At 44.8% G+C, this 24,384-nt stretch overlaps 2 protein-coding genes across 4 annotated transcripts in view; one reads left to right on the top strand and one right to left on the bottom strand.

Moving 5' to 3' along the window:
- The first annotated feature begins 1,149 nt into the window (after nt 1–1,149).
- On the top strand, nt 1,150–21,511 carry MCRS1 (microspherule protein 1). 3 transcript variants are annotated; one of them, XM_014069107.2, is made up of 14 exons: nt 1,150–1,282; nt 5,533–5,662; nt 7,469–7,607; nt 9,296–9,454; nt 11,088–11,197; nt 13,311–13,419; nt 15,422–15,560; nt 15,645–15,720; nt 16,239–16,267; nt 16,822–16,914; nt 17,835–17,917; nt 18,530–18,617; nt 19,766–19,893; nt 20,564–21,511. In XM_014069107.2, the coding sequence occupies exons 2-14, from the start codon at nt 5,553–5,555 to the stop codon at nt 20,648–20,650; spliced, it is 1,350 nt and encodes a 449-aa protein (XP_013924582.1). In that variant the 5' UTR covers nt 1,150–1,282; nt 5,533–5,552; the 3' UTR covers nt 20,651–21,511. The 3 variants fall into 3 exon arrangements, with proteins under 3 accessions (XP_013924582.1, XP_013924584.1, XP_087566424.1); XM_014069109.2 differs by having other exon boundaries at nt 1,199–1,282; nt 5,446–5,662; XM_087710298.1 differs by having other exon boundaries at nt 1,205–1,277.
- KCNH3 (potassium voltage-gated channel subfamily H member 3) overlaps nt 21,146–24,384 on the bottom strand; it is a 79,204-nt gene continuing 75,965 nt past the window's right edge. The window contains exon 15 of the mRNA XM_087710297.1: nt 21,146–22,912. Coding sequence (XP_087566423.1) covers nt 22,301–22,912 — 612 coding nt within the window. The 3' untranslated portion in view covers nt 21,146–22,300. The remainder of the gene's footprint in view (nt 22,913–24,384) is intronic.

The following is a 24,384-nucleotide window of genomic DNA, read 5'->3' as shown; positions in this document are numbered from 1 at the left end:
TAACAAAGGATGCAATTCTTAACAAGCGAGATTTACAGAATTAATTCCTAACAAATAATTCCTAACTGTAGCAAAATTAGCACAAGCAAATCTTACAAAAGCGAATAGCAAAGATTTGTCCTTGCTATTTAATCTAGATTGATTTGTGTCACTATGTCCCTTCAACACTAACATATAAACACTAATCACAATTATCCCAGAATCAGCAATTTCCTCCATCCAATGCCTGGACTGAGGTTTGGTGACCATTTAATTCCAAATAATGCATAGATACTAACTAATGCAATGTCTTCTGGCACCTAACTGCTACTTTTTCAAGGAGTCCCAAAAGCAACGCAAACACTGTCCTGTTATTTCTCCTCTGCAACTAATATTCAAAGAGACAGAAACACAAACTTCTGTTAACAATTGTACATCGCTATCAAACCAAAAGGAGACTGGCATGGATTTATTTGATCCTTCTTATTACAGCAATTTTTATTTTTAAACAAAATAATACAAACAGTACATATACAACTGAATACAAAAAGAGAAAGACAAAAGAAAAAGGAAAAAAAACACATATTATTGTGCATTCTCACCTTCTGGAGACCTTTTCCTCCCTCTTATATGTTTTCGATATACAATATATTCCAATTGTGCCCTTATTCCCTCCTAAACAACATATATTCTTTATTCCCTTTGCCTTCCACCAACCATGATTTTATAAAATCCCTCCATTATTTCATTATAATTGTTTACTTTAATCATCCCTTTTAAAGTTTAATTTCTGTTGTTAATTTATCATTTGTTGCCATACTCCAAATTTCATTATACCACTCATTTCTTTGGATATCATCTTATAGCAATTCAAGCCACCGTCCTGCCTGCACTCCGTCCATCGTATTTCCACCCACAAGGCCGAAAAAATGCATTTTTAAATGTTTGTGGCAGACCGAAACTTCATGCCAATCAGAAGGTGTGCAGGTACATCAGGAAACGAATGACATAAACTGAAATCGCGATGTCCGAAAAAGGTCTTCTTGAGGGCAATGAGGTTTCTACATGTTCTGGACAAGTCGAAGTACTGGAACGCTGACCTTAACCAAGATGGCCGCTTCCCCCACACGGCTCTCGGGCTTAGGCGTCAATTAAACCGGAACTGATCTTTCGCTGCCTCGTTTTTCCTGTTTTTTCTTTCCCCGGAAGTTATTGGGATTTTTTTTTCTCGCGTCTGCGAGATGGACGTTGGAGAGAGGCGGGAGTCGTCGTTGTCGTTATCGTAACGATTGGGAATGGTGAGGTAATGCCGCTACAGACTTTATATAACGTCTTCAGATCGGTTGAGATTAAATAGAGAGAACAGCTTCGCTTCTTGATTAAGAAACAAACGAGGGAGGAGGACGGGGGGCGCATGCGCAAAAAGGCGAAGAGGTTAGAACTGCGCAAGCGCCTTACTTTTCGCTCCTCCCCCCCCTTCCTTTGGTTCTATGGCCCTCGGGGGCGAAATTCTACCAGTCTGATTCGCTTGGGCTGATTTAATTCGCCTTGTTTGCATGGTTTCATTAATCGTGCATCATTCTGTTGTTGTTGTTTTTGATCCAGTTGTTTTGTCTTCTAAATACGTTGGATCACAAATTCCCATAAGGAACAAACTTCTGGAAGGCATTGAACTAGGGAAGCCTGTCACATTTTGAACAAGATTCTTTGCTTTGGGATGTCTGTTTTCATCACACCAGTCCTTTTCTTAACCTGATGTCTTCCCAATGAGTTCCTATAATCTTTGATCACATTAAACTTAGATGAACTGTATTGTCACTTTGAATGTACACTAATTGGCATATATTAAAATGAAATTATGGGACGTGGTGGCTCAATGGCTAAGACACTGAGCCTGTCGATCAGAAAGGTCGGCAGTAACAGAGTGAGCTCCCGTTACTTGTCGAAAGCATGTAAAAATGCAAGTAGAAAAATAGGAACTATCTTTGGTGGGAAGGTAACAGCGTTCTGTGTGCATTCAGTGTTGGGTCATACCGGCCACATGACCACGGAGACGTCTTTGGACAGCGCTGGCTCTTCGGCTTAGAAATAGAGATGAGCACCACCCCCTGGAGTCGGGAATGACTAGCACATATTTGTGAGGGGAACCTTTACCTTTACTAAAATGAAATTTCGCTGCATACGGCTCACAAATAAATCGATGTTTGATACATCTGGGATAGCTCCAGGTGATTAAAAGAAGAATGCCCCAATATAAAAATGGGAGTTACCCAAAAGTAGATCAGTACATTTGAAGTTCTGAGCAAAGATGATCACACTATCATATTGACTTGTTTATTTTGCCGTATTTCTTTTAAATCATGGGATGAAGCAGCGACTTAAGTAGGGCTGGGATCTGGTATTTCTTTTGATCCAGAATTGGAATGGTGTCATGTTAGTAATTTTACTTTGTATACGGAAAGAGGCAGATGTCACAGCACTCTTAAACCACTTTGGGCCTGAATATTGTATCATTTTATTCTGTATTATATTGATATCCTAGTTTTCTTATGGGAGTTACAGCAGAGTGGATGGGAGAAATCCCCGAGTCGTATCCACATCCACTATCCAGAAATCCCCCAGTTGTACAAGTTAAACAAGCAACAGCAAACCACTTCTCTATTCCTATCGAGGAAATAACAGGAACAAAATCAGGAATTGAGCTTGATATATTTCCTTTTAATTGGCCCAGCAAGTGGCAGCAACTGTTAAACCAACCAACAAATTGATATTGAAATACCAAACAAGCTTAGTGTGGTTGATACTTGGATAGGAAACAAGTAGACTGTCCCAAAGCTGTCCCAAAAATAAAACAGGAAATTGAAAAAAATATCCCAGAAAAAGAAAAGTGGCAATTTGCTATCATACTGTTGCCAAGTAAGCAACATTTCAAATATAAATAACTTCATGTATCCATGAAGTCACCAGGAGTAACTCAAGAGCATCACTCTTTTTCTTTTTAAGAACTCAAGATGGTGTTTGTGGAACTCTTTCATTGCATGAGTTGTGCACACATGCTGGCCTACCACTCACATGGCCCAGTTGCAAATAGGCCACGACCGGGTAGTGAGTCTTGGCCCACAAGTTGGGGACCCCTGTTCTAAGCAGTTGCTGATCAACTGGCAAACAAAAGATCTAGTCCAGTGTTTCTTAACCTTGGCGACTTTAAGTCCTGTGGACTTCAACTCCCAGAATTCCCCAGCCAGCTGTCTGGGGGATTCTGGGAGTTGAAGTCCACAGGACCTAAAGTCGCCAAGGTTGAGAAACACTGGACTAGTCCATTCCTTTCAGTGCTTATTCTTCATTGTTTGCCTAATTGACAGTTAATCCTCAACCTACAACTGTAGTGGAGCCGGCCCATCACTGTTGTAAATTGTGACAGTTGTAAAGCAGCAACTGCAGTTAAACAAACACTGGTTGTTAAGTGACCCGTGGTTCGTTATGGGTGCAGTTTTGCTGAAAAGTGGAAGCAAGGGCGGGTTTTCAGCAGAAACCCTTGCAAAACATCATGGGACTGTGGGGTGCTGCTGAGCGTGACCAAAGTTCAGGCACCTGACTGGGGCCCAACTATTGGAATCTTGAATCCTGGTTGTAAATAGCCCCAAAGAAGGTCCATTGTAACTTTGAAGGTCGCTAAGCGACCGGTCGTAAGTCAAGGAGTACCTGTGCGCTCTCTTGTAATTTCTTCCTCTCCAGTGAATATAAATACAAGCATCAATTCTGGTTAATTATCCCAGTGGCAGGTTGAGCATTCCAAAGGGCATGAATGGGGCTGGGTGGTGGAGTTGAGCGGAAAGAACTATAACCTTTGCCCTTTTACCTGGCTTTCTTGTGAAAAGAGTTCTGGAGTTCTGTTTGGCTCGCCAGACGGTTTGGGGCTTTATCCTTCTGACAATGTAAAGCAAAGGAAAGTTAAAATAAAATTGTAAACACAGTGCAGTCATAAGTGATTTTCATTTAGCAACCACTTCACCTAATGACTGAGTCTCTATAATTACAATACAATACAATACAATACAATACAATACAATACAATACAATAACAGAGTTGGAAGGGACCTTGGAGGTCTTCTAGTCCAACCCCTTGCCTAGGCAGGAAACCCTATACCGTTCCAGACAAATGGCTATCCAACATCTTAAAGACTTCCAGTGTTGGGGCATTCACAACTTCTGGAGGCAAGCTCTTCCATTGATTAATTGTTCAGGAAATTTCTCTTCAGTTCTAAGTTGCTTCTCTCCTTGATTAGTTTCCACCCATTGCTTCTTGTTCTACACTCAGGTGCCTTGGAAAATAGCTTGACTCCCTCTTCTGTGTGGCAGCCCCTGAGATATTGGAACACTGCTATCATGGCTCCCCTAGTCCTTCTTTTCATTAAACTAGACAGACCCAGTTCCTGCAACCATTCTTCATAAGTTTTAGTCTCCAGTCCTCTAAGCATCTTTATTGCTCTTCTCTGCACTCTTTCTAGAGTCTCCACGTCTTTTCTACATCTTGGCAACCAAAACTGAATGCAGTATTCCAAGTGTGGCCTTACCAAGGCATTATAAAGTGGTATTAATACTTCATGTGATCTTGATTCTATCACTTTGTTTATGCAGCCTAGAACTGTGTTGGCTTTTTGGCAACATATTTAAATGGTTGCCCACTAGGACTCCAAGATCCCTCTCTAGAACCAATTGTGGTTGCTAAACAAGGACTGCAGCTGCTCTTGGCAACCAAGCAGAACAATAAACAAAATGCTTATGTCCACTGTTATCTTCCACGAAAACCGTCACGATGGAAAATGCCTTCTATGTAATACTAATTGTAGTAGCGGGGCATTGCTTAGATTAGAATATTTTCCTCTGAAACCCATAATAGTATATTCCCAAGCAAAAATATATTAGAATAAAGCGGGGGCTTAACTTGCTTTTAAGTTATATACTCTAAGTCTAAAGTACAGGTAGTCCTCAACTTACAACCACCATTGAGCCCACCATTTCTGTTCTTAAGTGAGACATTTGTTAAGTAAGTTTTGCCCCATTTTATGACCTTCCGTGCCACAATTGTTAAGTGAATCACTGCAATTGATAAGTTAGTAACACAGTTGAATCTGACCTCCCCATTGACTTTGCTTGTCAGAAGGTCGCAAAAGGGGATCGCATGACCCTGGGGCACAGCAAGAGTCATAAGTATGAATCATTTGTCATCAATCATTTGAATTTTGATCACATGACCATGAAGATGGTTCAAAGGCCATAAGTATGAAAAATGGTCATAAGTCACTTTTTTCAGTGCTGTTGTAACTTTGAAGGTCACTATATGAATCGTTGTAAGTCGAGGACTACCTGTATACAATTTCTTTTAGACTTCTGAGACTGCTGGTTAGAGACGAACCCATCATTAGTTTGTGCCAAAGTGCTTTCCTTTGCTTCCCTCTGCATCAGCTACCTAACAGACATGGCTGCAACTTGGGATCCAATCCGAACTAGTTCCCACTAGGTACTGAATCTGTGCTCCTGTCTCTGTGGCAGACACTCTGGATTCCAGGCCGATGGCGTCGGGTACAGCTAGCCGCTCCGAAGACGAAGAGTCTCTAGCAGGACAGAAAAGGAGCTCATCGCAAGTATCGGGCGCCATTCCAAAACGACGGAGCTCATCCAGGTACTGTGAGGAATGTAGTTTGGAAGGAAGGTGATCCAGGAATAGGAGGACATCCAGCTCTCAAACATACTGTATTTTTCGGATTATAAGACGAACCTGACTATTAGATGCACCTAAATTTAGAAGAGGAAAACAACAAAAAAAGGTTTTTGGCCTCTGCGTGCCTTGTTTTCAGCCCTTTTGGGGGGCCTGTTTTTGGCCCTTTGCCAGCCTTTTTTTTCTAACCATTTTTGAGGGTGTTTTCAGCCCTTTTTTGAGGCTTTTTTGGCCTATTTTTGAAGCTTTTCTTGGCCCGTTTTCATGGCTTTTTTTGAGCCGTTTTCGAGGCTTTTTCAGGCCCGTTTTCCCCTGAAAAAGGGGCATGTGGAGGTCAAAAAATGGCCGGCGGGTGGACGGGGCTTCGGCAGTATTCGGTCTATAAGACCCACAGACATTTTCACCCCCTTTTGGGAGACAAAAAAGTGCATCTTATAGCCCGAAAAATACGGTACCTTTAGTTTGGAGAGTTGAGAATTTGAAATTTAGAAATATGGTGCTTGTTGGAAAACGAGGGCTAAGGTATAGCTAAATATGCTGGATTCTTTTCATATGCAGATGCAATGTAGCCATTGTTTTCTGTGAATGTTTAAAATGGAGGTCATGTTGAGTAAAACCTATGAGAGTTGCAACTTTTGGAGCATCACAAAGCATTTTGCTTTCTTTTAATTTGCACCAATTAAGTCCGGAGGTTGGCAACAGGCTATCTAATCAAACTGTGGTCTCCTGTTGGTTTTCCAGCCAAACATAGCAGTTTCCCTTGGTATTCCTTTAATCGAGAGAAAGGATGGAATCTTGGGAATTACAAAATATATCAGAAGTGACCATATTTGGTCTCTTCTTGAACATAAAATGAGCCTTGGTGGCACAGGGGTTAGAATGCAATATTGCAGGCTAATTCTGTCCACTGCCAGCAGTTCAATTCTTACCGGCTCCAAGTTGACTCAGTCTCCCATCTTTCCGAGGTCAGTAAAATGAGGAGCCACATTGTTGGGGGCAATAGGCTGACTCTGTAAACCGCTTAGAGAGGACTGTTAAAGCACTGTGAAGTGGTATGTAAGTCTAATTGCTATTTCTATAAAAGCAAAGAGAATAATTGTGTTCTTGCTGATTAGAAAACAGTGTTTGATTTTTCTTCAATACATTTCATGGGGGCAAATGGCCTAGATGCTACTGCCCTAAGAAACAAGATCTGTTCTTGTGGAATTGCATAGAAATTAAATAAAATATGTCTCAAACCTTTTGCCTACAGACATGTTCATGTAATGCATTTAAGTCCCTCAGAGCATTTTATCCCACATCCTGTACAGATTCTTAACCACAGTTTATAGCTTTCCCTTGATTAAATGTATTGTTTTAACCTGAAACACGTACGACTTACAGTCAGCATTAACCAGAATTCTACATCAACAATTTTAGTCTCAAATGCTTATTAAGACTAACTGGAAATAATGGCTGTTCTTAATTACTGCAAAAATGTGTCAGTAAAATAATGGCATGTGGTTTGCATATTAATCAGCCAAGTGACTGAGGATAATTGTGCAATGTGCTCCCCCCAAAAAAGGTACAGTTGTTAAAATGCTGGTTGACCTATTATGACTAATTATGCCCTATGCACATATAACTTAGGCTGTTCTTAAAAGGTCCACAATCCTGTTAAGTGAAAAGATGTCCACTGAAGTCACCCATTACTCCCTGTTGTTAAAGAAAGTAGTGAAGGGGGTAGCTGTTTCCGTGAGATTACGGCAATGCGGATGTTCACCATTCTAGGTTCATCAAGCGGAAGAAATTTGATGATGAGCTGGTAGAAAGCAGCCTTGCCAAATCATCCAGCCGGGCCAAAGGCCCCAGCGGGGTGGAGCCGGGACGCTGCTCTGGCAGTGAGCCATCTTCTAGTGAAAAGAAAAAGGTGAGTCAGTGGCTGATCTGCATCATTGTCTTTCACTGGGAGAAGGCCTTCAGAAATCCTCTTATTGTTCTCCATGCCGCACACAAGACACTTTTACGGTAAACATGACTATGACCCTTTTATTGAATCCACATTCCAGTACAAAATATCTGTGCATAGCTTAAATACGTAGATACATATTGAGAAATAATGGTGCCCAACCTTTTAGTTTTGTTTTTTCCCCCATTCATTTGTAAGTCTGACTGACAGTTTCTTTAAGAAGTGGCTTCTTTTGTTTCTTTGTAACTGACAACATGTTCTAAAAGCTGAGCTGGTTTGAAATCCTCTTTCATGGAATAAGCCAATCCATCAGGTAAAGTTAGATTCCCCTGTCCTTGTAAGAAAACAGGAATCCAAAGGCTTCCACTTCCTGGTTGCCTTCTGAATTTAAGGCCTGAAGAAGACTCTTTGAGTAGATGAAATAATCTTCCCCTGTTCCTTCTCTTCTCACCATATTTCTGCCGCCTCCATCTTGCTACAACTGGCCAGATTTCCTGGATTGACACCTGCCATCTCTTGCAATGATTTATCTCTGAGTGGGACAGAGTGCATGTCAAGATGGCCTTGATTGGTATGACAAGTCAAACTGTCCCTGACAATAGCCTGACAGATGTGCTACATAGATAAGAGCCATGGTGGTGCAGTGGTTAGAATGCAGTACTGCAGGTTACGTCTGCTGCCTGCCGGCTGCCTGCAATTTGGCAGTTCAAATCTCACCAGGCTCAAGGTTGACTCAGCCTTCCATTCTTCCGAGGTGGGCAAAATGAGGACTCAGATTGTTGGAGGCAATAGGCTGACTCTGTAAACCACTTATGGAGGGTCTGTAAAAGCACTGTGAAGCGGTATATAAATCTAAGTGCTATTGATATTGCTACTGCTACAGGTAGCTCAGATGAGCAATTAGACCTTAATCAAAGGCTGATAGTTACCTGGAGTGTTCAGACTGAGTTATAAGCCAAGAGAATCTGGTTTAGACTGCCATAGTTTTAAAACTTCACAGCCTGTTTTGGCTAGAATTGATCTCCCTCTGCCTAGAGGGGTGTTTAGTAAATTTTCCTTTCTCAAGACCCCTTTCCATTTTTAACCTCACTGAGGACCTCAAATGAGCTTTTGCTTGTGTGGATCATGTTTGCCAATGTTTACCATATTCAAAATTATTCACATCCACTGCTGTTATTGCTTCCCACACTTGTTTAATGGAATTTTAATTTTTCAACATAAGCTGGAAAATCATTTTGAATTTGCAAACCCCTGAGACAGTGGTGAAATTCATTTTTTTTTAATACCGGTTCTGTGGGCGTGGCTTGGTGGGCATGGCAGGAGAAGGATACTGCAAAATCTTCATTCCCTTCCCACTCAGGGGCCAGCCAGAGGTGGCATTTGCCAGCTCTCCGAACTACTCAAAATTTCTGCTACTGGTTCTCCAGAACCTGTCAGAACCTGCTGGATTTCACCCCTGCCCTGAGAAGATCTTGGGGGGGGGGGTGTTCCTAGGACTGCACTTTAAGAAACTCTGGCCTAGGATCAAGATCTCTTAGCCCATGGTGAAATGTAGTTATTTTATTTTTCAGCTGTTCGGATCGTTTTTGGCTTCTCTATCTGCTGTGTCTGTTGTGATTCTGTCTCACTTTCCCACTCTGCCTTTTCAGGTGTCCAAGTCCATCTCAACCCCTGTCACTCCAAGCCCCGCCCCAAATCCCAGCCTCACCAAACGGATGAAGAAGAGCAAACAGCCCTTGCAGGTCACCAAGGATTTGGGCCGCTGGAAACCCACCGATGATCTGTTGCTGATCAATGCTGTGCTTCAGGTAGTGGAATGAGCTTAGGGTTAGAGAACACACGTCCTAGACGATTATTCACTGTGGCTCAGAAAAGTTATTTAAATCCTTTGGAGGCCAAGAAAACTAGAATAGCTTACCTGGGGCTCCTAAGCAATTCTCTTTCAAATACATCTGGAGGCCATTCTCACCCTCGTCCTGAATCTTTTTAATGTGTGCCTCTTCCAGTTAGAACAGGTAGTCCTCAATTTACAACCAGTTGCTTAGCAACCAAGCTATGATGCAGCCCCCACCCCCACCCCAGGTCCACTGGGGAACCGCATGTTGGGTACTCGGCAGCTGGCCTGCATTGACTGCCATTTGCAGTGTCTCATGGTCACATATTTGCATTTTACCATGTTTTTTTCCAATACCCAGCACTTCCGGTTTTCAGCAAAAACGCTCCATGGTGAACAATGGGTTCACTTTAGGACTGCCGCATTCACTTTACAACCATTGCATTTGCTTAACAAAAACAATGGGAGGCACCATTACGCTATAAATCGAGGATTACCTGTAGAACCAGTATTGAAGCAGATTGGCCAGTGGCCTGACTCAGTCCACCGTAGCTGCAGAAGTACTGTATTTTTCGGAGTATAAGATGCACCTTTCCCCCCCAAAAAAGAGGCTGAAAATCTGGGTGTGTCTTATACACTGAATACAGCATTTTTTGCCTCCTGAAACCCTGCCCCTTCACCAAAATGGCCGTGCAGAGCCTGTAGAAGGCTTTCAGGGAGCTCCCGGGGGCTGGGGAGGGCAGAAATGAGTGAAAAACGGCCGGGTTTTTGCTCAATTTTACACCCCACCCCCCCAGCCCCAGGAGCATTCTATAAGCTTCCTAAAGGCTATCCATGCCATTTTTTTTAACGAAAAGGCCCGTTTTCATGAAAAATGGGCCATTTTTTGCTTCCCCCCCCCCCCGTCCCCCAGGAGCAGTCTGCAAGCCCCCTAAAGGCTATTCATGCCTTGGGGGCGGGGAATGGGCCCGTTTTCACAAAAAACGGGCTGTTTTTGGCAGAGTGCAAAAACTTTTTTTTTAATTTGCCTCTTCAAAACCTTGGTGCGTCTTATACTCCGGTGCGTCTTATACTCTGAAAAATACGGTATATTGATTTTTCTGGAAACATCCATTTATCCCCAGCAATTTTTTGTAATCAGTTTTTGATTGCCTTATCCTCCAATGGGTTCTGTTCCAGTTCAAAGTTTTGGAAGCCGATTATCTATCTATCTATCTATCTATCTATCCATCCATCCATCCATCCATCCATCCATCCATCCATCCATCCATCCATCCATCCATCCATCCATCTATCTATCTATCATCTATCTATCTATCTTTCCTTCCTTCCTTCCTTCCTTCCTTCCTTCTTTCTTTCTTTCTTTCTTTTTCCCTCCCTCCCTCCCTCCCTCTCTCTCTCCCTCCTTTCTTTTCTTTCTTTGTTTCTTTGTTTCTTTTCTTTTTCCCTCTCTCCCTCCCTCTCTCCTTTCTCCCTCCCTCCCTCCCTCCCTCCCTCCCTCCCTCCCTCCCTTCTTTCTTTCTTTCTTTCTTTCTTTCTCTATTTGCTCCAAACTTGGCTGTTTTGCCCACCCTAGAACTGAGACCTCTTTTTCTTTCTCTCTGAAGACCAATGACCTGACATCTGTGCACCTGGGAGTGAAGTTCAGCTGTCGCTTTAATCTGCGAGAAATCCAGGAGCGGTGGTACGCGCTCCTCTATGATCCTGTGATTTCCAAGTAGGTTTGGTCATATTCACACACACCTGATTCTCAAAGGGAGAGAGCAAAGCTATGGTGAAGGCTCCCACTCTCTTGTTTCCAAAGTTAGGCAGGGGGCAACCTGAGCCACTACCAGTGGGGGACTAAAAGCAGATCACTCTCTTAGGGGAGGCAAACCTCCTGGTATGCTGAAAACAAATGTGGGTTGGTCTAGTTTCCACAGAACTTTCATTTGTGGAGATCTTACGTGTCAGGGGTCCCCAGCCCGCTGGTTTGTGGTCCGGTTCCAGCCCGTGGCCTGTTGGGAACAGGGCCACGCAAGCAGGGAAGCCCACAAGTGTGTGAAGCTCCATTTGTGCAAGCAGCGGGCACGGGTGTGAAACCATCCCTTTTACTGCCGGTCTGCAGAGGCGAAAATATTGGGTACCGTTACTACGTGTTCTTATTTGGAAGTGAATTGTTTTGACTTCACGGGCCCTACTTTCAAGCAGAGCTTTGGAATGAAGGGTTACGCGTGGCCATGAATATGGCAAAGTATATGTTAGGACTCTCTCTCTCTCTCTCTGCCACATATGGAAGTGATTGCCTGGCGAGGGATTTCCCCTTTCCTTTCACTATAGCTGGTACTGCTATTCCTTTAGTTTCTCTTGGGCGGAAAGAGAACCCCTGAAACGCCAGTGAGGATTCATTGAGCCTTATGTGGGGGAAGAATGAACAGGGTTCCCAGCCTTCCTCCCATTTTATGTACACTTTCACAGCTGTTGAGAAGCAGTGTTGACTGCCACCTCCCATGACTGTCGACAGGGAGAAGAGATGACAAATAGATGCGACTGCACATGTGTCATCCCCTGGGTGCCATGTCAGCTTGCTGCAGGTGCCATTGCCAACCGAGATCTTTTCTTCCATACCCCAGGGGAGTGAGATCTGGCTGCTCGATCCAATTCTTGCAAATTGGATCAAGCAATTAAATTTTCCTCTTTCTTTGAGGAAGAAGCAAGCTTACTGTGTTCCAGCCGAACAGAGAATAAAGAGTCTCCAGCAGCAGGCCTCGTCTGCTTACACCAGTACCCTTAACTGTTCGTGCTCCTGCTGGCTGCTTCCTTTGCAACCCTAGCTCCTGCTGATGCATGGCCGTGTTATCCGATTCCAAGGCAAATGATTCCTCAAAGTTCCAATTTATTAAGAGAGCCATGTTGGCGCATCTGGGAAAACGTGAATCTGAAGGCGTTCCAGTTTCCCCACCCAGTTGAAAGTTCAGGATCTTGCCCCCACACCCACAAGTCCATCACATGGTCCAATCGCCCACTACCATGCTGGCAGCTTCCACCCATCCAGTTCCAGTCAGATGCAGAGGTGCAAAGACAAAGGATGACCTTGGCTTTCTAAAAAGAATTTTGTTATGGCTACATGTTATCTAACTCTGTACAATCCCCCCTCCCATTTTCCCACAATAGAAAATGCATAGTAGAATAATAGAAAGTGTGGCAGGCCTGAGGTCCAAAAGAAAAGATGACTTGCAGGCCTGACATCCAGCTTAAATATTGATGCAGTTATGTTTGTTCTAAATAAGCGTGTCTTCATAGTAGAGATGAATGATTCCTGATCTCTGTAATACGTATTTGAATGTTATATTTCCCAGTCCATATTTTATTTACTTTTTCTAAGGTAAAGAAGATTTTTCGAACCATGTGGCACTAAAGACTGGAATCCTACCAGTAGAAAAATAATGAAATTCTTAAACATGACTGAGAGGGGAGATGGTTTTAAGTTGAGAGAATTAGTTTCTAGTTCATCAGTGCTGGAATGAATGTGAAAGTTTTATTCTGACATCTCCAACTTTTCCTGAAATGGTCATCTTGCTTTTCTTTGGATATGCAAATATCAGGATAGCTTTCTAAAGCATGGAAAATCCTGGTGTGCAACCCCCCCCCCCAATTGAAAAGGACAGGATGCATATATCAACTACTTGGGACTTGATTGAATCTGTTTTCATATTAATGAAGAAAGAGATTCAGTTTATAGCCTTGTTTTTCTTCTTTTGTTCTTTCTGCTGGAGACTCTTGGAGAGGCCACCATCCCTCTGTCAGTGAAGCCAATGCATTTTTGGTTCCTTTGTCTTCATTCTCACCAGGCTGTCCTGCCAAGCAATGAGGCAACTGCATCCGGAAGCCATTGCGTCTATGCAGAGCAAAGTGCTTTTCAGCAAAGCAGAGGAACAACTGCTAAGCAAAGTAGGATCGGTAAGGAGCAATAAACTTGGATGTCACACACCCCAACCTGACACAAAGCACACTTGGGTTTCTGAGAGCCCTTTGGTATCAGTTTTTTAAGTTCTGCTCTCCCCCCCCCCCATAACTCATAGCCATTTCATCTTCTTGGTGCTCAGAAAAGCTTCTTATGAAAGTTGTTCTTTGTTTCTGCAGTTAATACAGATAGTATAATAGATGAGGTTTAGAGGCATTTTAGAATTGGTGCCATTCCAAACCTTCCTGCGATGGACTTTCAGGAAATCTGAAGTTAGCAAATGCATTGCACGCCCAGGCTTGAGGTAAACTTAAACCTGATTGGCCATAGCAACAGCACTTAGACTTCTATACCGCTTCAATTGCTTTAAAGTCCTTCTCTAAGCGGTTTACAGCCTATTGCCCCCCACAATCTGAGTCCTCGTTTTACCAACCTCAGAAGGATGGAAGGCTGAGTCAATCTTGAGCCAGTCAGGATCGAACTGCCAAATTGCAGGCAGCCAGCAGTCAGCAGAAGTAGCCTGCAGTACTGCATTCTTACCACTGCGCAACCATGGCTCAATAAGATCCTTCGCAATAATAATACTAATAATAACAATAAGCACCACTTTACCGTGTTTCCCCGAAAATAATATACGGTCTTATTTTCTTTTGACCCCCAAAATAAGCACTTGGCCTTACTTTAGGGGAAGTCTTACTATTTTTGAGGTGCAGGTGGTGGCAAGCGTGGTCACCTCATGGTTGCTGCTGTGCACAGATGTCAATCTCCCAAAGATTGTCCTTTTACTCCATCTGTCAGGCTGGCGGGGGGGGGGAATTATATGCCCCTCAGATAGGGTTCGCAATTTGGGAGTCCTCCTGGACCCGCAGCTGACTCTAGAACACCATTTGTCGGCTGTGACCAAGGGGGCATTTGCCCAGGTTCGCCTGGTGCACCAATTGCGACCCTACCTGGAGCGGGAGGCCCTTCGTACAGTCACTCATGCCCTTGTGACCTCAAGACTGGACTACTGTAACACGCTCTACATGGGGCTGCACTTGAAGAGTATTCGGAGACTTCAGCTGGTCCAGAATGCAGCCGTGCGAGCGATAGTGGGTGCACCTCGGTACACCCACATTACACCTATCCTCCGCGAGCTGCACTGGCTGCCAATTACGCTCCGGACACGCTTCAAGGTGCTAGTCGTTACTTTTAAAGCCCTACATGGTATTGGACCTGGGTACTTGAGAGACCGCCTCCTGCCGATTACCTCCCTATGACCTATTAGATCCCACAGACTAGGCCTCCTCTGAATTCCATCTACCAGCCAGTGTCGGCTGGCAACTCCTCGGGGGAGGGCCTTCTCTGTGGCTGCTCCGGCCCTCTGGAACGATCTCCCCGTTGAGATCAGGACCCTCACCACTCTTCCGGCTTTCCGCAAAGCCACTAGGACCTGGTTGTTCCGGCAGGCCTGGGGCTGAAGAATCTTCCGGCCCCATTCGAATGTTGCGACTGTTGTTATATTTTAATTTGTTTGTTTGTAATTGTTGTTATTTGTACCCCTTCCCCCATGGTTGTTCGCCGCCCTGAGTCTCTCGGGAATAGGGCGGCATACAAGTTGAATAAACCTAACCTAAACCTAACCTGTGTTGCGCGTCGCTGGGCCTGCTTCTCTTTCGGCAGCAGCCATTAGCATGACAGAAGGGGTGTAGTGGCTAAGGTTGCACGAGCGGCTATTAGGTAAGGGTGTGTGGGGTGCATATGGCATGTTCCTCCTCCCTTTCCCCCCCACCCCCTTCGGCCTTGCCTCCTCACCTTGTGTTGTTTGCGTGGGAAGCAACCAGAGGAAATGGCGGGGACTGGCTGCACATGTGTTTAAATATTTTCGGGGAGGGCTTATTTTAGCGCATGCGCTCAAAAGCCCAATTGGGCTTATTATCCAGGGACGTCTTATTTTGTGGGGGGGACAGGTATGTAATGACAACTCCTCCTTTCACTCCCTCTCTGCTCTTGGCCTAGACTAGTCAGCCTAATTTGAATACATTCCAAGATCTGCTGCACAAACACCCAGAGATTTTCTACCCTTCCCGCACTGCTAAAGTCTTGCAGACACATTGGCAGCTCATGAAGCAGTACTACCTCCTGGACGATCAAACAGGTAAACGCGGTTCTGCTGATTTCTTGGCTGAGGCTGAGGCCGGGATCTGAATTCTAAACTACCCTTGTGCCCTCCTCTCTGTAGTGCAGCCACTGCCCAAAGGAGATCAGGTGCTCAACTTCTCAGATGCTGAAGACATGATAGATGACAGCAAGCTGAAGTAAGTGAGAAGCTGGTAGATTCCCCCCCCCCCCCCCCGCACCCTTATTTTAGCCATAAACCATTGTGACACCGATGCAGCTGGGCTGACTTGGGGATGGGAAAACATTCCTTCAGTGTTTTGAGTGACAATTTGAAGCCACTCCTGTTCCCTTCCACAGCGGACTGATTGAATGTCCAGGAATTGTGTCACAATGGAGCTTAGTTCTGATGACAGTTATTGACTAGCTTTTACAGAGCCCTTTCAGTTCCATTCATTCTTCAGCCAACATCCTGGCTGTCCTGGGGAACTCCAGCTAGAAATAGTTAACTGTTTGCTTTTTGAGGTTCTCTGCCTTGCACTGGTGGCAGAGTCTTAATCTGACCCAAGATGCATACATTATTTTTAATAATTGAATTTCAATAGAACAAAAGCAAACGCCAAGCTGATCCTGGAGTAAATCGATGGGCGCTCTATGATCTGCTTAACCTTCTGTGTCTCTCTTTTTCCCCATCCTTTCCCCCTTTCCCTTTCTATAGAGATGTGCGAGATGAAGTGTTGGAACACGGTGAGTTAGATTTGGTTTGATAACGTGAAGCTACATATGGACCGAAAAGAAGCTTCCCCTTCAGATGGCTGTGTTTTTGCATTATTGGCTTTGTGTGGTTCTGACTGATTTAGGCCTGGTCAAAAGACTGGGAAATACTAACTGAAAGGATTAGAATCTGTGTTGGGAAACTGGAAGAAAAGTAGGGCTGAACTTGACTTGCTTGAGGTCTAAGCAAACAGGGCTACAGGGCCTTCTACCTCTTTTTGGTAAGAACCTCTGACGTCAGAAGAAGCCTTACAGCAGAGCCAAAAGAAGGGAGAAGCTTTTTTGGAGAGCTTAAAATGCTAGGATTCTTCCATTGATTTCTGCCATGTTCTTGAGCCTTTCCTTGGTTTTCCTGTAAAAATGGGAAGAAAATGCTGCTAAGATTGAATGGTAGTAGGAAACCTAAGGAAGGGAATTTGAAAAACAAAACAAAACCCAAACACCAGAATTTCTTGGATACTTTTATTATAAAATAATGCCATCGTATTTCTCTGTTAAACATGTGGTTGTTACCTTCCTCCTTGCAGAACTGACTGTGGCAGACCGCAGGCAGAAGCGTGAGATTCGGCAGCTAGAGCAAGAGTTACACAAATGGCAGGTGCTGGTGGATAGTATAACAGGTGAGAAAAGTCTGCAGAGGCCTCTTGTAGTAGAAAGAGCTACTGGAGAATCTTGGAAGGACATTGTAGATGGAAGCCAAGCTTGGGAACGGGAACGGTATAAATCAGGGGTCTCCAACCTCCAGTCTGTGGACCGGTACTGGTTTGTGGCCTGTTGTGAACTGGTCCACGCAAGCGGATGAGCATGTAAGGGTTGTTGCCTATCGGCCACCGGCCCTTCCAGCAGCTGAATCAGAGGAGGAGGAGGAGGTGTGGGAGTCAGGGTCAGCATCAAGGCAACCTGAGAGCTCTGAGGGGGAAGAGGGAGTGCAGCTTGCAGAGAGAGAGAGACAGAGGCGGATCCTGGACCATCTGTCAGCCCTCAGATGGAGAGTCAACAACCCCAGGTGGGCAGGTGACTGATGAGTAAGAGGAGGAACAGCTGGGTCCAGTGCTTGATGCGCAGAAGGCAAAGGAGAGGAGAGCAGTGGAAATTTGTGGGCTGATCCTTGGGAAGGAAGAGCCACCGCTGCTAACGAAGCCTCACCCTAGCTCTGGGGATTAAAGGCAGGGCGGAGGGAGATGAATAGATGTGCCAGACAACTATTCATCTCCCGGCCGACTGAATTTGTTAGCCTGTGGAGAGAGAGAAACTTTTTGCCAGCACTCCTAATTAAAGGAATCTTTGAGTAACTTTAGAGGGTTTGTCGTGTTTGGGGAGCTGGGTCAGAACAGTAATGCTCCATCTGCACATGCAGGGGATTAGGTTGCGCACGCAAAATCATCCCCTCTCACCCCCCACTGCCAGTCCGCGGAGCCGCAAAAGTTCGGGACCGCTTATATAAATAACACCCCAGGCACTTTGCTCTTGCCAAGCTCGCTATTGGTCAACTCCATTTTCCAAGACCATGCCAGTCTGGGTTTTTTCTCTCCCCTCCTAGGGATGAGCTCCCCTGATTTTGATAACCAGACCTTGGCTGTGCTGCGTGGACGGATGGTGCGCTACCTCATGCGCTCCCGGGAGGTGAGTTCTGTTTTTCATTTATCTGGGCCCAAAACTAAGGAGGTGGACTCCTTATTGCCAGCTTGGATCATGGCGAAGAAGTTGAATCATTTTTCAACAATGCAAATCAAGCGCCACAATCAAGCTGCATTTGATTTTGAGCTACATGGCATATTTGTGTGTTCTGAAAGATTGAAGACTGGGCTATTTCAATGAGAATGTTTTGATAGAAGAACAGTTTTAATTCAAGAGATGCTGGTATTTTTTTTATTCTCTCTCCAGACAGTGGAAGTGAACACTGTACTGGCACTGAAGTGGAGAATAAACATTGGTTTCTGATTTCCATTACCTTTACTGTTACATACCATTAGTATCTATGTGATTTACTTTGTGACAAAGTGACAACTTGAGAATCTGAGAGAGTGTAATTTTCAATCCAGTGGTGAACTTCGCTTCTTTTTTTCACTTACCTTTGCTCGTCTCCATGCCCTCATGTGGTCTTTCAGAAAAGTCAGCATTTGCAAAATCAAAAACAATGCACTGGGTCAGTTCACCTGATTCAGTTTGATTGCCGAAGCTGGCAAAACCCCGACTGCTTTGATACGCAAAGTGAATTCTTTCTCTAATTTCTAGATAACCCTTGGCAGAGCCACCAAAGACAACCAGATTGATGTAGATCTGGCACTGGAAGGCCCTGCTTGGAAAATCTCCCGCAAACAAGGTATCGGAAGTGATTCTTGGCTCTGAATTGCTGAGAAAAAAAGATGTCTTGTTGGGCTAGACGTGTACAGCCATGGTTAAGAAAGCATTTCTATGAGGATTACTTTGTGGTTCCTGATTCACTGGCTTCACAGTGCGAGATGCCGGAGCAATTTTTTTTTTTTTGCTAGGAGAAACCACTGTCTTTAAAATGTGAAAGTAAGGCAAAAGTAAGATGATGTTTGCCATCCTGATGACCCAATGAAATCTTTGGGGTATTTGCTGAAATGCTAAGGGCCCTAGCCAGCTCTATGGGTTTTCTTATATTTACTATCAGCATGTAAATACTACATTCAGGTAGTCCTCAGTTTACAACTAATTGAGCCGATGTAAGTTGTCCTCGATTTACAACTAATTGCTGTTGTAAGTTGAGGCATGCCTTGAGTTGATTTTTTTGGGCGGGGTTGTTAAATGAATGCTCTAGTCCCGTGATGGCGAACTATTGCACGCATGCCAGAGCGCTCTCTTTGGGCACGTGCACCGTCGCCCCAGCTCAGCCAGCTGGTCGTCGGGTTTCCCGTGCTCTGGTGCCTTCTGGTTTGGGCACTCTGTGCCTAAAAGGTTCGCCATCACTGCCCTCGTCATTAAGTGAACACTGTAACTAAGCAAATCCATTTTATCCAATGGGCATTTTTTGTCAGAAACTGGAAGTAAAACGTTGCAAACTGGCAACGGCATCAAAAACCGCAGTCACATGACCCTGGGATGCTACAAAAAGGCCAGGAAGGTGAGCCGATCGCCAAGAGCCCAAAATGCAATCACATGACTGTGGGTGGGTGGGTGTGCATCTGTCGTAACTGTGAAATTGGGTCGTAAGTAGCTTTTGGGGAAGGGGTGTGTGTCATAACTTTGTAAGTGGGGGACTACCCATATTCGGTGGCCTTTCTTCCGGCTGCAGAGTTGGAGAACCTTCTCTGGGTGGGAGATCGGCTCTTTAACTTTAAAAGAGAACCGTTTCTCAAGAAAGGTCAACCTTTAAAGGCAGTGACTGGCCTGGTGGCTGTGGCTTAAATTCATGTGGCTTAGGACCCAGTGGCATTCCATTGAGGCTTCGTTCTCTTCCCCCTGGGAAAGTCCAAGTCACCGTAATCTCTTCCTAAATGCACATAGGTGTCATCAAGCTGAAGAACAACGGGGACTTTTTCTTGGCCAACGAAGGCCGACGGCCTATTTACGTTGATGGACGGCCAGTGCTTTGTGGAAGCAAGTGGAAACTCAGCAATAACTCCGTGGTTGAGGTGAGCAGGGGCCGGCTGTGCTTTGTAGCAGAAAGAGTTTGACTTTAGATATTGCCTCATATTCCTGTTCTAGTCGTGTTTTCTTTTTAGAGGATGGGTAGGCTGGGAATTTAGGGCTCAGATTTAAATTGAATAGAATTTCTTACTAATGGATGCTGAATCTATCATTTTTATTCTTGCGTCATTTTTTAATTTGGTTTTCTGGACTTAACTAGACTAAAGGATTGAGAACTTTAAATGGCTACTGTTCTGCTTTACCTGTGTATTTTTTAAACATTGAACTGCTTAGAATTACTTGAAGTGGCCAGGATAGAAATATGGGCTGTAAATTTAGTAATAATATAGCCAGGGCAAATTACCAGTGGGTCTACCCCATTGTTACAGCCTATCTGCCTGGACTCAGTTGAGCCCAGATGCTGTCAGCTTTTGTGGCACCTTCAGAGGGGTTGAGACTGCAACTCTCAGATGGGGAAGCTGCCTTAAATGGAGGGCTGTCTTATAATAAGAGCCTGGCCAGGAAGGAAGACACTTTAGCCCTTCTAGTTAGCTGCCATTGCAGATCTCTAGAAAAACTTCCTCAAGGTGGCTCATGACTTAATTGGGTGTGAAAGCAGAATATATACGAACAAATTGATTTAGTTCTCTTCTCTCTCCCTCCCTCTTTTTCCAGATTGCCAGCTTGCGCTTTGTTTTCCTCATCAACCAAGATCTGATTGCTCTTATCAAGGCAGAAGCTGCCAAAATTGCCCAGCCCTAAGGCTTGGATCAAACCAAAGGACGCCCCCTCCACCACCGCCCCTCCTTTCGCCAGCAGGGACTGCTGTTTTCTTTGCTGCTTTTGATGCAGCTTCCTCCACTTTGCCTCCTTGGAGGTTAGGACACAAAGCAATCCCGGGTCTTTTTTTTTAAGCATAGAGGAACTCTGTTTTGTGCTTGCACAAACACACACACAGAGCCCACTGGAGAGAGAAGGGGTGGGTGGGGATAGAGAGACTGGGGCTTTAACACAGCCTTTTGGCTAACAGAAGCTCTCTGCTGAGTATTCTGGGTTGGGTGAGAAACGGCTTACTGCTTCTACCGACTCTTGTGCTTCACTCTCTTTGGGGTGGAATGACGAAATGTCTCAGGACTGGATGTGGGCAGAGCCAAGGTCAAGCTGACATAAGAGTTATCGGTCCTCTCGTTCTGCATTGTGTTGGTGCCATTTCTAGATGTCAGTTTTGCAGGCATCCTCCACTAGAATCTCCCTTCCTTGGGTATGAAAAAAAGAATGATTTATTCCATAGGAGGTGGGTTGTAAAAATAGAGGCCCATCTGTTCCTATCTGCTCATGTGGTTCAATATTACTACTTAACAGGGGTGTTGACAGACTAATGAGCTATTTTAGCTTTTGGCACTTGCCTCCTAAGTGCAAGCACATCCCTTGCCTCTTATGTATCTGTATGGTAGAATAAGCTTACCAGAGTGTTGTCAGTCGTAGTTTGATTGTTTGGGGTTTTAAAAGCAGCGGCAAAAATGGAAGTAAACCTGATTATTTAAAATGCAGCCTCTGCATTGCTAGCTTTTTATAATATAAATCTTAACTTTTGTGTCCATTAAAATTCTTGGTGCAACAGTGCTGACTGGCTAGTGGCCTTCATTGAATTGGCAGGGAAGTTTATGGTAGAATCTCCCTTTTCCATATATTTAACACCTGAAGTTTGTGATTTTCGTTTAACTGTTGGTAGTGGTTCTACATACCGTGATTTAGCATGGGAAAGGTCGCTCACGAGCCTCACAAGGACAACATCCGAGCAACAGCAGTTCGTAAATTAAACAATCCGAGTTCAAAACATACTTTTTATTTTATAAAAAGGGTGCCCAGCATCACTCTTACACAGGGCTGAGCAAAGTCTTGGACCTGCCTTCCCATTCTAAAAATTACATGCTCAGAGGGAGTTTCCACTCCAAGTCCACTCACTATCCCCACAGCAATGCCTAACAATCCAGCTGCCTGAAGGAAGAGTATCTAAAATTGAATCATATACAAATATGGGTTACGTTTGCATATTTCAAGCTGTGACACATGGATGTATTCCCTAGCCCCATATAACCACTCGGATAGCCCAGGTTTTGGCTTTTGACAGTAGAAACTCTTACAGCAGCTTGCAGTTTTCTGCTTTTGCCGAGACAAAAGGAGCTTTGCTGTTCCAGGGTGTTTTGTGGTGTTTGCTGTCTTTCTCTTCTGTCTCCATCGTGACGACAATTGCAATTCTTGCTCAACCTTGGAAGAGCTGATTGTAACCTTTCTTTGTCCCCTCACGTGGGAGAGCATCTGGTCCCATAAGACAAGGGCTAATCCTTGATATTCCCAGGACGGAAAAATGCCAGTGCCTGATCTTTGTGTAATCAGTTGTGCTCAGCACACTCATATCCCCGTCCCTTCTTCCTCTATCCAGCAGGGCCCACTGCAGGTAGAGCCATCATCCCCAGCACCAATCAGCACCATCTCAAGGCCAGAGGAATCACAGTCTTGAGTCCTAGAAGGTTTGGTTTCGGGAGAGCTCCTGTGGTACGCTGGATCTGTAGTGGAACAAGCTTGGGGCAGAGAGCTCTCTCTTTGGCTCAGATTTGGCATCGGCGTGTTGTTCCCTGGGTCCTTGGGACCAATACCAGTGGGCGAAAGCACTCCTGCCTCCGAATCCCTTGCTTGGCATCCCAGGGTCCAAAACGTGCCAGGCCAGGGTGAGTTCTGCCCAGCTGGAGGGGTCCACATCCACTGAACTTTGCCACAGGCTCCATTAGGGCATGGGGCTGGCGGTGCACTATGGGAGCAGAAAGCTGGTGAGAGTCCCGTGTCCACCCGGAGGGGGCTCAGCAGGGGCGTCGCCGGAGCATCTGGATGGGGGAAAGACCCACAGGCTGAAGGATCAACTCGCTGTTGGGCCGATGTCTGGGAGAGAAGGAAGAGCTGGACAGCCTGGCGCAGAGAGTACAGGCCTTCCCGCATTTGCTGAACTTGCCCGGAGAGCTCAGCCACCTGGGAAATGATGCAAGGGAAATGAGGTCATTTTCTTGCCTTTCTTCTTAGACGGGAACCCTCCCTGCTTACAAAAATCGCTTCGTAACTACTGCAGTGCATAAAATCTTTCCTAGGAAGTGATGTAATTTAATAGTTTTGGCAGTAGACCAGCCGGCCTCTGGAAACATAACAGGACCAGTTGGGAAGAAAAGGAGGGATTTGTATACTTTTTCCTCACCCCCGTTTTTGGCCATTGAATGGTTTGATCTTGGACTTTTGGAGGGGGGGGGGAGGGAGAGAATTTTTTTTTCCCACCCAGAATATTGATAGCATGAAACACACTCTTCAACAGTGATAGGGAGAAGAGAAAAGAAAAATTTGTTCACTCAGATGAGAGTCCTATCGAGGTTTCCCTAATTGGGGAAAGTATTGGAGAAGATGGTTGGGCTGCTGCTTCTGCAAAGAATGCTGGCTGAAAGCATCAGTCGAACGTCTAAGGGGACTGAAACTGCCCTGGATGGTTTTGGTTGAGGATGCTTTTATTGGAACCAAGCTGGAATGTGCAGGGGTTGGGAATGGGAATGACTCTGGCCTTGATCCTGGGGTTCCAGTCTGATAATTGGTGGTGGTGGGGGGGGGGAAGCAATTGAGTTCATAGGCATTCTGTGTGATGTAATACTCTGTCCTCTCCCAAATCATTTTAACACCTACATGAAACTGCAGGTTGGTTTAGATTAAGGTATCGTCATAACAATTATACACCCCTTTACCACCCTCCTTCTAGATGTAGGCGGGTGGGAATTAAACAATTCAAAAGAAATTCTGAGCGGGACCATTGCTTTTTGTTCAGAAGTCATGAGGTTTGGTGGTTACCCTTAATCTGACTTGGGATGGAAAGCAGATCTGCAATTGTCTCTGGAGTTTCTCAGTCATCCAGGTCATGGTTGTCCCAGAGGTGCTTACCCCCCCCCCTGACTCCCTGTTTTTCCTTGAAGATATTTTTCCTCTTCAATTTTTCCTCTTCAGTTCAGAACCGAAGAAGCTTTGTGGATGAGGAGAGAAACGTCTTCAGGGGAAAACAAAGGAAGCCCAATGGCCTTTTGAAAAAGCACCTTTGGGACAGATCTGTACCTTGTGGCTCCTGAGACATGGCTTTCTGCTCGGATCAGCAGCAGGGACGCTTGTGCCCAGCTGGGAGCTGTCTTTGAAGACTACCCAGAAGGCAAGGCCCTCTCTACCAGCATGTGGCAGAGGTGCATTCGTTGCCACTAATTTTTCAAGTATAAATCAAAATTAGGAAAATAGCAAACAAGCCATTTTATCAGTCTTGAGAGGGTTTGGGATGCTTGTTACATTTAAATATCTGGTTTTAGGTTTTAAAAGAGGATAATTTAATTTAAGCTATCTGGACTATGTGAAAAAGGTACAAGAGAAATTATATAAGTAAGACTACTTGGTCAATTGCCTCCAAAGAGCCTAGTACTTTTCCT

This window comes from Thamnophis sirtalis, unplaced genomic scaffold (genome assembly GCF_051295495.1).
Source record: "Thamnophis sirtalis isolate CommonGarterSnake01/CBP01778 unplaced genomic scaffold, rThaSir2_p1.2 scaffold_3, whole genome shotgun sequence".
NCBI lineage: Eukaryota > Metazoa > Chordata > Lepidosauria > Squamata > Natricidae > Thamnophis > Thamnophis sirtalis.
Note: the sequence above shows the minus strand (reverse complement) of the source record. Positions and strands in the feature narration are given on the sequence as shown.

Excerpts from the sequence above, each read along its gene's own strand:
- MCRS1 (XM_014069107.2), top strand. The coding sequence starts at position 5,553 with ATGGCGTCGGGTACAGCTAGCCGCTCCGAAGACGAAGAGTCTCTAGCA. Across the intron at positions 15,561-15,644 it reads CCTCCTGGACGATCAAACAG|TGCAGCCACTGCCCAAAGGA; the intron begins GTAAACGCGGTT and ends TCCTCTCTGTAG. Across the intron at positions 15,721-16,238 it reads ATAGATGACAGCAAGCTGAA|AGATGTGCGAGATGAAGTGT; the intron begins GTAAGTGAGAAG and ends CCCTTTCTATAG.